Below are 12,798 nucleotides of genomic sequence, written 5' to 3'. Positions count from 1 at the left end.
CTGCATTGACTCAGCCACTTTAACTCAACAACTGAGCTAATTAGTTGGATCAGGTCTGTTGATAGCAGGCAAAACACTGCTGGCCTCCAGGACCAGGGCTGAGAAACACTGGTATAGACTTCACTGAATGGAAGTTACATTTATTCTCTCCAAGTCCTTCAGTGCTGCCTAACTAGCCATAAAATTCCAGTTCTGGTCCAGTTCCTTCCAGCAAAGCTTACCCCACCTGATCTAGTGCTGGCAGCCTGTGTCAGAGGACTTATTTTGAATGATTGCCCAGAATTGGGCCCAAGGCACTGGCCCAAATCCAGATGCCAGATCTGCCATAACTGGGCCAAAAAATACCCCAACTCTGTACGTTCTCAAATGTGCACTTTATGTAATTATTTTGTTATTTCAGTATCATAAACAGATATATACAGAATATAACAACCACTTTAACAACAACAACAAGCCACTTTCTTGAGTTGTCTTTTTTTATAGTATACTTTGTTGGAAGTGGGTTTTCAAATATCAGTAAGACTGTACTGACTGCCCTGCAGAAAAAAAAATCATAGAAACCATTAAAAGTTAAGGTAACACTTGGCTCAAGTTAAGTCTTCGGGCGCAAGCACAGTCCCGCCAGAACAAACTCCTGGGGCAACACCCCCACTGCCACAGCTCTTCCAGGGGAATTGTAAAACTTCCCATATCGAGCCATATTAAGTCCCCGGCTCCAATGTCGCACCTCTACGTCGACCTCTGCCGAGCATCTTTGCACCATGCCGCCAAGCCTCACCAGGCCATTTTCCTTTTTACTCTTCTCGCCATTCGCCTTTGGTTTCGTTGTAGTGCCATTTTCCTCCAGGGCACTTGGAGGCACTATCCCATTTCTGACACCAGTGTAGGATCAACAGAAGAGACACAGGGACAGCCATGCTTCGCCAGTAGTAGGACAATGCAACATGCTCTAGTTAAAACAAGGGCGATGGTTAGAGCTGTAAGGAAAATCACAGCGTATATGTTAGCATTTAGTGTTTTGTGCAACTTTCTGATTTAATATTGTAAAAACCCAAACTTAAAAAAACACTTACATTGCAACTAGCTAGTTTGCACCTACATGCAGCCAGTGCATCCGGCCTCTGCAGCTGGCCATATTGTTTCTCGCCATATATGACAATCTGCCAACAGTTCAAGTGAAAATGGAAGCATTTGATCTTGCTGTTGGTCCACTTGCCAACTGTCAAAAAAAAACAATACCACTGTGCCAGACAGTCAGATTATTTTTTTTCAAAGTCATTTTCCCGTGAACCTTCCGTGTAAGGATAGGCATCTGGAGGAAGGGGCACCTCGGAGACCCTGAACATTACATTCTTCAAAGCACTCTGGGACATCAACATCTAACCCACTGACTCACAGGAGAAGCTTTGGAGAGATAAGCTAAGTGAAGAGGCACGCAAGCTATGGGAAGAAAACCAAATCACTGGAGCTACAGTGGGCCATATGGTCACCATTGTGTAAAGGTTTTTCATATAATTAAAAAAAAAAAATCACTCCATTCATCTACCCAGAACCTTTTTTAGAAAACAAACAGAAGGCAACCACATAACTGGAAAAAGTCATTTTATTGGAAGGTTCTTTTTTTTTTTTCTCATGACTTTTCAAACAGTTTGTCTTTTGTTTGAAAAAGAAAGGGTCAAATACTTTTTACAGAGCTTATGTACAGGAATGGTGGTTCGATCACAGAGGATCCAGGCATGCAATCAAGAACTTGTTTCATACAAAACATCTATCTGCGCGCACGCACACCACGCATCTGGCCCTCAGTCAAACCGAGCGTGAATCGGCACCTCATTTTTTTTTACACATGAATACAAACAGTTGCAAAACGACCAGCGCAAAGAAAAACAAAAAAGTCACTAAGCATGGCACATGCCAAACCTCGAAACCTTTCTTAACAATGCCTTGTTGTCATCAATCTCATCTGTCGCTGCAGAGAAGTGCTGATGTGTAGTGCACTGGCTTCTAAAGAAAAAAGATCTGGTGATAGAAAATGCCAAAAAGTTGCATTGCAGTATCCTGTAATAAAGTGCAAAACTGAGCATGGTGAACGTTACTAAACCAAGAAGGCAAACTGGCAGTCTATAGCTGGGTGTCTCGCAGCAAAGATTTCATGATTGGTGTGGAACGGCACTAACAAATGAATACTGTTACACATGGATGTAATATCATGTTGCATGTGTGCTCCATTGAGTTTATTTCAGGGAGAAGTTTTAAGATGAAATCTTTAGGCAGTCACCAGTCAGAGGATGTCATCAATGAATATGTAGCTGTTTTTCATCCTGTGAGTAGGGTGTGTGCTCAAATAAACCTGGCTATTAGTCAATCTTTTCCACAGAAAAAAGCAAAGAATGTCAACAAGCCATTATGCATGCCACATCTTGCTCAACATACAGAACCTATGATGGCATCCACATTACAGATGGTCAGGCGGACAGAAAAGGAACATTTTTGATTGTTTCTTTCATTTTTGGGGGATAAAAGATGTAATTACTTACATAGCTTAGTTGCCTATGAACAGCAACAACTACTCAAGAGAGTAGGGCGCCCCCCCCCCATCATTCAAAACCCGATTTTGAACTAAAAGCCCCCCTGCAACCCTCAAAAAAGGCCAGCAATTGTTTTTAATTGCACTACTAGACAAAGGTTCTAATTGGAACATCAAATACCATCTGCAGAGTTTGCATATCACCTTCTTGGACCAATTTTGAAATGTGCTCATTCAGAAGATGTTTGCCTTTACCTTGTGCATTGCACAACTGATGCGTGTGAACAATACGTTCAGGACAACAAAACTATGCATAAACTTCAGAGAGCCATTAGCTACAAGAATCCAAACTTCCTTTGTAGAAATATCTACAGTTGTACCTGTAATTCACAAACACGAACAAGTACACATATGCAGTACTGTGCAAAAATCAGAGACCACCCTTTATTTAATGCAAGTTACTCAGGAGATTTATGAGAAGATTACATAAAATAATCCACTAGCATAAGGAAGAACAAAGTCAAAGGAAATACGTGGAAAAAACAGGGGTCTCCAAAGCTAGCTAATGATTAGACCACCAACACTGTGCCCATCAGATAAACAGCAATCAAAGCTTTCATGGTAACACTTTCTATGAACGTCACCTTTGTAAGCATCTATCATTAAATCATTAAAAAAATGCAACCAAAGTCTGAGACTGAACTTTGGCGGTATAAAAAATATCCCTGCAGATTTATTTAAAAACGAATATAAGCTAACGATGTATTAAATGTATGAAAACTTGATATTATATGTAGTTGTTGAGGTTCTTGTGTCATTTTCTTTTACATTTTCTGCTTTTTTTACAAGGCTGAAAAATGTACAGTCAAAACATAACAGCTGTTTTGACTGGAATTAAAGAAATAAAGGGTGGTCTCTGACTTACATAGTACTGTACATAAATAAGGAAACAAATACATGGAATTAATCGAGTGACAGAATCTGAATCAAACAATAAAGCACAGATTCAATTTCCTTGTAAGATACTGAAAGTGAGATGCGAAGTGCGTATGTGATGATTCACTTTATACAGCACTTGTAACGAGCCGTAAACGGTGTGGCTCATTTGGCACTAAACTGACACGGCTGTCACAATTCTCTGCATGAGCCAACAGGGACGATGCCACAGTCATTGCAAAATCAACTTTCAGCAAGGATGAAGGAAGTAACAATTAGAGAATGACACATTAGTACTGTGATGCAGAGTCAAAGCTAGCTTTGTTAGTATGTACCCTTGGCTTGTTTCCACTGAATGTGTGAGTGAGACTGATCCTCTCAGCTAATCATCACATACATATAAAGTAATATATAAAATAACAGATGTAAAAGCCATGTTGTGGAACATTAGTAGAGATTTTCTGAGCATTAGCACTAGGACATACATTTCTGATGCTGGTTTAGCAAACAAAAAAAGCCATGTGAATGAATAAATATACAATAAATACATAAATAATTCCCTTCAAATCTCTATACAATTAGTAGTCAGGAACTGTTGGCAGTAACATCACTGGTCTAATAATACATAATGTCTACAGTGTTGGACAAAATCACAGAGGTCCAATAACACATGGTCACATTTAAATTATACACCGAATAAATTAAACTGAAACAATCAACTTAAGAAAATAATCCAACAAAGATAAGACCCCTGCTGTTTGAATGAATATCTCACGTAAGATAGCGTAACTAAACACGAATGCGATCTCATTTGAAGCTTTTCTCATTTCTTTTAACTAGCAAAAAATGTTGCACGGCTGAATTGATACTGCTTACAGAAAGAAAGTTGCTTTTAGGTGATGCTGTGAAACAGACAGTAAACGTGTGTTATCCTGACAGATCTGTATATCTGTCAGCAACATTATAAACTGGCACTGCTTGCGTACTAAAGTACCTGTAGACATATCAGTAACCAGTGTCAGGCTAATCCTCGCAGGCCAAAACACTGCAGACTCCAGCACACAGCCTCAGTAAACACACCTGAATCAGCTCATCATCTGATTAACAAGGTCTGAACTTCATGAACTGATTTCAGAGTGTTAAATGAGGGTACGTCGTAACGAGTTACGGTGTTGATGTATGCATCCTTGATTCCTTGACACTCACAGCCCCCCTCCCACTTTTAACAGAGTTCCCTGTGCAGTTTCCTCTGCTTTCGTTTTCTCTGTACTGTATACCTCCTCTCTATTTTAACTACCTTAAAAACTCAAGTCACCCACTTCTGTTGATAGAATTCAGCCGAGGTCCATAAAACATGCTTGTGAGAAAATGGATGCATGGGAAATAAACCAGTGAATCGATTTAGTGGAGTTTTCAGTTTTCAGTATGTAAAATCTAAGATTTTCTTTGTTTAAAAAAAGGAGTTTAAGGATTAAACAGAGTAAACTAACACATTGCTGTATCAGCATCGCACAGTGTGAGAACAGCATTCAGTTTAGCCTAAAAAAAAAACGCTCGGGGTGTTTCTGAAAGCACTGAATTAATGAGTTAAAGCAGCTGATTATTTCATTATTTATTTATTTTTATCCATAATCTAATATTATTGCTAGTGTATTGTAAGTTTACCAGTGCTATCATTAAAAGTATTATATTTTGTTGGGCTCGGGTCAGTTTCGGACCCCGAACTTGATGAGGTGTGACAGGTCGCTTTCGGACAAAATTTTGTCAGCTCGGGCCAGATTCGGGCTCAAAACGTGGCACTGTGGGTCAGGTCAGTCTTGTTGTGTGCATGTGTATGTGAATATGTGCTTATATACTGACTTCTCTGAAAACTGTGATGCTACATGAAAACCATCACAACATCAATGCATATTTAAAAAGTGACTAAAAGTGGAAAGTTGGAGTAAAAGTTAGTTCACAATATGTGTATATATGGCACAACTACAATGAAATGAGTGCAACAAACAAAGCTTGCAGATGTCAGGAAAGTCCTACAGGCTATATTGCCTGTCCTGTTTTCTGACAACTAAAACCTGCTAAATTAAGTCAGTGAAAGTGAAATCTTTTCAGCAATATTGAAAGTAATTAACTTAACTGAGCCTATAAACAAAAGGAAAAAGTAAAAAATTGTTAATCCTTTTTCCAATGTGCATTGCTACACAGTTGTTCTATAGGTACCAAGAACCAAACACGAATTCTAGAACATCCTGGTCTGTTTCGCACTTTCTGTGTAGAGTACACTGTCTCACCTTTAAGGCCATCGCACACCGAATACCACATAAGTAAACAACACGAAATATTCAGAAACGTTTTTTCACACTGCACCCGATGCAATTTTTTGGGGATTTAGTCACGTTCTTGCTGCGATAAAAAACAAAGCAGAACGTCTTCGAGTAACAAAGACATCCACTGCTCTTCAAACCAGGCAAACAGTGCCTTTGGAGAGTTTCACCGCCTCATTCAGGAGCTGAAACTCTGAGTGCTTTCGCATATGGCTTGGATGTCCATAACACAGTGTGAGCTGCTTTTGGAAATGCTAGCATTGGTTAGTATTACACAATTGATCTATCAGCCTGGTTGCCATGCCAATGCCAGAGACAGCAGAGACAGGTTCATCCTGCCTGCAAAAGTTTGCAAAAATTAAACAGTGGGTCAGAAAGAAATGTGTTTGGTGTGCAAGATATCATCAGGTATGCTAATTAGAATTTATTTGTGTTTGAATAAATCGCATGAATAAACCGTGCATGGTGTGGAAAGACCTCAACAGTGTGAATCCAGGGGAGCAAATCAATTACCAGCTTTCACCTACACAAGCCGCAACTCCAGTTCATCTTTACAAAATGTACACGCACCTCTCTAACACCCATAAATGCTGCACGTAGTGTGGGGGATAGGCGTCAAGGCATGTTTCATTAATGGAACTTTATTGGCTTCATGCAGGAGACTGTTCCATGTCAGCCAATCAACTGTCAGACTTCTTCCTGTCCTCGCCCTTGTGGGCTCACCGGTCCAGTAGATGAAGTGTTGGAGGAGAAAAAAATAACCCCGGCCAAACCCACATGGGGTACTATCTATTTCCCTGGAACAGGATGTAAAATGACTCCTCTCTTTACTCGCCTCAACAGAACAAATGAAGGTCCCATCAGTCTCTCCGCAGTATGTATGGTTCAGGAACGAATCGCTTAAGTTCTTGGCTGCTCCGTTATGGGTGCTAATGCCCTTTCAACACTGACAAGGTGCCAGTGCTGGTTCCCGGGATTACAGAACTAGAAGTGGCCGCTGCCAAGCTCGGAAACAGAAGTCAACTTGATGTGACATACATTTCCTCAATTTGTTCTGCTGAACCCACATTTGAGCACATTCTCCTGTATTTCGATGTAAGATCTGCTTGTCTTCTTGAGTTTTCCAATTTTATCATGTTCTTATCTTGAGGACCAGATTGTCAGTGAAGCTTGTTTTTCTCTCTTCATTTTCTTCATCTTGTCTGAAACAGTGTCTCAACTCCTGTAAACAACTTCTTGTGGAGATGGAATTAACCACCCCCCCCACTGGTTCCTTGGTCATGGCCCAGCAGGTCAATGAGGCCAAAATGGCACAGGTTACACATATTTTTATTGTGGAAATGTAAGCTTTGAGCTTAGGCAATAGCTCTGGTGTGAGCACCAGCACAAGCACCAGTCAGTTTAAAAGGGGTGTAACAGATAAAGGGCCTTTGCTCAGAGAAGGGTTTGAAGCTCTCTTGAGGTCAACGGACTGGAAGTGGCCGAAGGGCAAGACGGAGGCAAGGCAGGACGCAAGTTGCTAGGGAACGTCTGCCAAACCCACTTTTAAGGGCTTTATCATGGCTTTTACTGCAGTGCTACATGGTGGACAGCTGAGTGGGTTTTGAAGACGGTAAGTCCAGCAAGGCTTGAACAGTGACGCCGACTTTCACCAAACCACGCTCCTCCAGAATGTGATGAGGCAAACATAACTTGTCCTGTGGAAAACACACATAAAAAAGAGTTCAAGCTACGGCTGTGCAATGTAACATCTGTTAATAATTAGCAGTATATTCGCTATTGCAATATTAATACTGTGTTTCAATATGCAATGAAGTACTGACAGACAACAGATCATAACCTTTTCTTCCTTGCTATGATCAACTTGATCAACCTCAGATGATCTAGATGAGGTTCTGTGGCCATTACAGGATCCAGTTACAAATTCTGGTCAAAATAAACCAGGCCAAGCTTTAACTATGCCACATCATGGTTAAAACATGTTAAATATATTGGCAAAGTGTTAAATATATTAATCAAAGCCATTGCACAAGCATTGGTGACTGCCAGTAATACAATTTGGAATGTGCTGAAGAAGAAAGAAACACTGCTAACAACCAGATATTTAACAAGTGGGCCAAAGACAACGACCGCAGGTGATGACAGAAACATTGTGAGAGCTGTAAAGAAAAACAAAAACAACAGTCAATGACATCAACAACCTCCACAGGGCAGGGGTGAAAGTAGAGCTGTGCAAAGAGACTTTAAGAGCAGAAAAATAATGTCCAATCACAAGATGCAAACCACTCATCAGCAGTAAGAACTGGAAGACTCATTGGTCAAGCAAGGTGGAGGTAGTTTCATGGCTTTGGCTTGCATGGCTGCTTCTGGAATGGGCTCACTAATCTTTACTGATGATGTGACTCATGATGGTAGCAGCAGAATGAGTTCAAAAGTCTACATAAAACATTCTGTCTGCCACTTTACAGAGAAATGCACCGAACCTAAACATGAGGACCCGAAACAACACACTGTCAACACAAAAAGTATCAGTCGCAAAACGTTTAGACTGGCCAAGTCAATCATCTGACTCATTAAGAGGAGGCTGGATTTCCTTTAATTTTCCTTTAATAGACTATCTGTTCCTATAGTTTTACCTAAAAACGGACCAAAGGTGCCATGTTCTAAGTTGTTAAACACATCTAGATGTAAATACCAGGAAATAAAAGCTTAAATTCTGATCTATCACTCTATCATTCATGCTCATCTTCTGATCTAAAACCAAAAGTCTTCAGTGCATGGCAAAAAACAACAGCCTTGCCGTTCCAGTACTTTCAGAGAAGAATGTATTTTGTCCATATCATGCAACCCCTTCCTGCCACTCCACTTTAGCCATGAAAACACTGACATGCTACCACATGCTTACAGCCCACATGTTCCTAAAGGAAGATACAGGAAATCAAATGCTATATTCTATCATGCAGACAAAACATCCTTCAGAAGCAGATGAGGCTGCTGTAATGAAAGGCTTCATCAGTGTTACGTCATAAAAACTGACCTCACATTATTCCTTTGGTGAAAAACAGATTATGGGGAAGCACAATTTTTGTGATGGTAATCAGCTACTAGGAACTACTCATAAACTTTAACTGTGTTTGTTATTATTTCTGTCGGGCTAATCATTTTCACATGGAAGCCTGATTTGAAAGCTTTAAACAAAACAGAAATACCACTGAAGTCAAGTGACAGGGTTGTTTTCCAGTATAACTATTTATATTTCCAGTGTACTTTTGATCCACTCAGACCAGCACAACACACACTAACACACTACCACCATGTCAGTGTTACTGCAGTGCTGAGAATGATCCACCACCCAAATAGTACCTGCTCTGTGAGGGTCCATGGGGGCCCTGACCACTGAAGAACAGGTTAAAATGGGGCTAACAAAGTGTGCATTTGCTGTTTGCCTGCACTGAACTAACTGAACTCTGAAATATGCGGAACGCAGAAGAATTGTCAAATAATCTGTGAGAAAATGTAATTCAACACTATAAAGTCTGATCAAATAAAGTGGAAAAAGCATCAGGTAAACCAAGAAAGACTTCTAAGATAACTGCCAGGAAATTTGTGCGCGATGCAAAGAAAAACCCACAGGCAACTTCTACTCAAATACAAGCTTCTCTGGAAGAAAGCAGTGTAGCTGTTCCAGCTTGTACAATGAGGATATATTTAAACAGAAATGGGCTGCAAGGTGGAGCTGGCAGAAAAAAAAAAGCCTGCTGGCAATGCGCCAAACAGCATTTACAGTAAACTCAAGACTTCTAGAATAAAGTGATTTGGAGTGATGAACCAAAAATTGAACTGTAGGGTAAGAAACACAGCTGTGCTTGCAGAGGAGTCAAGAAGACACATGATGAAAAACACACCATCCCTATTATAAAGCATTGAGCTTGGCTCTCTGCTGGTTTGGATGCATACGAGCATGGAAAACTTGCACGGAAAACTTGCTTGAAATCGACATCAATGCGTCAGATAATCAGACAATCTCATCAGCCCAGAAGCTGTGCATGGGAACACTAGGACTCGCAGCAGATAAAAGTGAAGGTTCTGAAATGGCCCTTGCACTCCCTGAACCGCAACATCATTGAGCCACTGGGGTGAATTTAAATGTGCAGTACACGCAACGCAACCAAGGAAATAACAGGACCTGCAGGCTTTTTGTCAAGAAGAGTGGGCAGCTTTACCACCTGAGAAAATAAAGGCAATCTATTACAACCATCTCAAAAGGCTGCAGCAAGCTGTCACTGAGGGGGCAAAACATGCTATTTGGAATAAAGGGTATCTAAACTTTTAATTAATAGTGTGTTTGCACATTTCTGTGATGATAAATAGCTACTTTTACTACATAAAATAAAAGTGTTCTGTAAGATCACTCATGTTTTTCTAAAACTGGTAAACATCTTGCATATGAGCTGATTTAAAAACTTCAGATATCAAAACCATGTGGATCTAACGTCCATGACTCATGTGTGCAGTAAAGTCTGCATGTAATTTCTGTGCCTTTCTTGCCCCAAATAAAATAAGAAATGGAAATAAGCAACATTTAATCTAAACAAGCATCTAATCATTACAGTCAAATTATATCCAGCATTTTGCAAGCTGTGTTTGTTTTAGTCACAGACAGGTTTTGGGTGATTTGGTGTTGCACCAACAAAATTGAGAAGTGCAAGAGTAAACGAAAAGGTCCAAGTCCAGGCCTACCTGTGGCACACCGAGCTTTTTACACGCTTCCAGAAAATTCTCAACGTTCCGCCGGCACTTGGCCATGCTCAGCTTTGGCTGTGGGAGAAAACACACAATTATGTGCACAATTAATGCAGTCAATTAAAGTGTTTGTTTTAAAACTGAACAGATCAGAACTTAAGACTTGATTGGAACAGTAAAAAAAGAAAATTAAATCAAAATAAACAGAGCCTGTCAACAGAACCAAAACCCAATCAAATTAAATGAGACTGAACTGACTTGCACTAAATCAAACTCAATTCATGCAGGATTGTACAGCACTACGCTAGATGGGAGTTTTATTTGCAGCCTATGGCTTTAGCTCAGCAGATCTGTGTATGGAAAGGTAAATGATGCACTGTTTAAAATAATCAAAAATTAGTAAATATTTGTCACATCTAAAACTTAAATGAGCTGATGAGTGAAAATTTCATTTTTTGATAAACAGTCTTATGAAAAAAAATCATTTCTTCGCAACACTGCATTCTGTTAACATAAAAAAATGGACAACAGACAAATTTAAAGAGTAAGATAAAGAAAGATAAACAGTTGAGGCTGACATTTTTTAAATGAACAGTATTCAAAGATCCTGACAATAAAAGGTTTTATAAGGTTAAAAAATACTAAACAAAAATAAAAATGCAAAAAGCAGTAAACATTTATCCATTGTGTTCAGCTACTGTAGTAAAAGCTGATGCAGACCTGACTGTCTGGTTGACTTAGTGATTTACTTTTTTCTTTCAGGTCTGTGTGTCCTTAATACACTACTAGGTGACAGTAACAGTAATTCACAAAAGTTCACAGTGCACAATTTCATCTTCTTATTCTAATATATTTCTAGTACAGCTTTGCTTAGATGTGGCTGTTTAGCTTGAGAAGATACGCAATATCAGCTGCTTGTGTTCCCACATTCTCTGCAGCTTTCCGTCGTACTCATTTATGTACACTGTACTGGAATGTTTGATTTAGCAAAGGAATACTGAGCTTAGATATCCGCATATTCCAATAACCACACCCATGCCTACTAGCTAGACAGACGGACAAACAAACAGGTAAAAAGTGTAGGACTTACTACAGCAGGGGAGGGCACATGAATACTGGCCACAGAGCGAGGTCGAATATGGTTGGCCAGATGGCAAAGAACAACACCATCCATTAAAGCAGCACCAACATCTTCAGGCAATAAAACCTTCAACCTCGACTCCAGATTCTGAAAAATCACACACAAACGCACAAAATTAAACCCCGGCCATGGCACTAATTAATTCCTGGCTATATCCGGCCCACTTCACCACACATACTAGTAAGGCTAGGTACATGGATGCCTGCCAATTTTATTTCAATGCATTTAAAAACGTTTAGCCATTTTTATTAAGCTGTTAAAAAACACTTGGTTTGACTTCATTTTGACTGCCACATGAGCTAAGATAAGTTGCGTAAGTAGGTTAAGAGACTGGCAACCCTTGTACCCTCATCTGTGCGAGTAGGTTAAGAGATTGGCAACACAGGTACTCTCAGGTACTCTGAATGACCCCAAACACCCCTCACACAAACTGTTCTCTAGAAGGAGGTACAGCATCATTCAGGCCCTCACAGCCAGACTGTGCAACAGTTTTTTTTCTACTAGCCATCAGATCATGGACTTCATGTGCAATAAAGTCTTCTCACAGACAGACTGTGAGAAATTTCTTTCCACTAGCCATCAGATTTCTCAACTCCCACGGACTGAACTGAAGGACACCCACACGGACCCACACACACATATACACAATAATTTAGGACTAACTCACTCCCCACATCTTTGGTTCTAGTTTATGTCTATAAAGCATTGAGCTTGGTTCTCTGCTGGTTTGGATGCATATGAGCATGGAAAACTTGGTTAAAATCGACATCAATGATCTCATCAGCCCAGAAGCTGTGCATGGGAACACTAGGACTCGCAGCAGATAAAAGTGAAGGTTCTGAAATGGCCCTTGCACTCCCCTGGACCGCAACATCATTGAGCCACTGGGGTGAATTTAAATGTGCAGTACACGCAACGCAACCAAGGAAATAACAGGACCTGTAGGCTTTTTGTCAAGAAGAGTGGGCAGCTTTACCACCTGAGAAAATAAAGGCACTCTATTACAACCATCTCAAAAGGCTGCTGCAAGCTGTCACTGAGGGGGCAAAACATGCTATTTGGAACAAAGGGTATCTAAACGTTTGATGAATAGTGTGTTTGCACATTTCTGTGATGATAAATAGCTACTT

General features: G+C 40.1%; 1 protein-coding gene across 1 annotated transcript in view; it reads right to left on the bottom strand.

The window, feature by feature from the left end:
* Positions 1–1,835: 1,835 nt before the first annotated feature.
* lrch2 (leucine-rich repeats and calponin homology (CH) domain containing 2) overlaps positions 1,836–12,798 on the bottom strand; it is a 113,643-nt gene continuing 102,680 nt past the window's right edge. The window contains exons 19-21 of the mRNA XM_036564737.1: positions 11,618–11,755; positions 10,525–10,602; positions 1,836–7,481 (exon numbers count right to left, since the gene is read on the bottom strand). Coding sequence (XP_036420630.1) covers positions 7,362–7,481; positions 10,525–10,602; positions 11,618–11,755 — 336 coding nt within the window. The 3' untranslated portion in view covers positions 1,836–7,361. The remainder of the gene's footprint in view (positions 7,482–10,524; positions 10,603–11,617; positions 11,756–12,798) is intronic.

This window comes from Colossoma macropomum, unplaced genomic scaffold, assembly GCF_904425465.1.
Source record: "Colossoma macropomum unplaced genomic scaffold, Colossoma_macropomum, whole genome shotgun sequence".
NCBI classification, from domain to species: Eukaryota; Metazoa; Chordata; class Actinopteri; order Characiformes; family Serrasalmidae; genus Colossoma; species Colossoma macropomum.
This window is presented reverse-complemented; position numbering and strand designations above follow the sequence as displayed.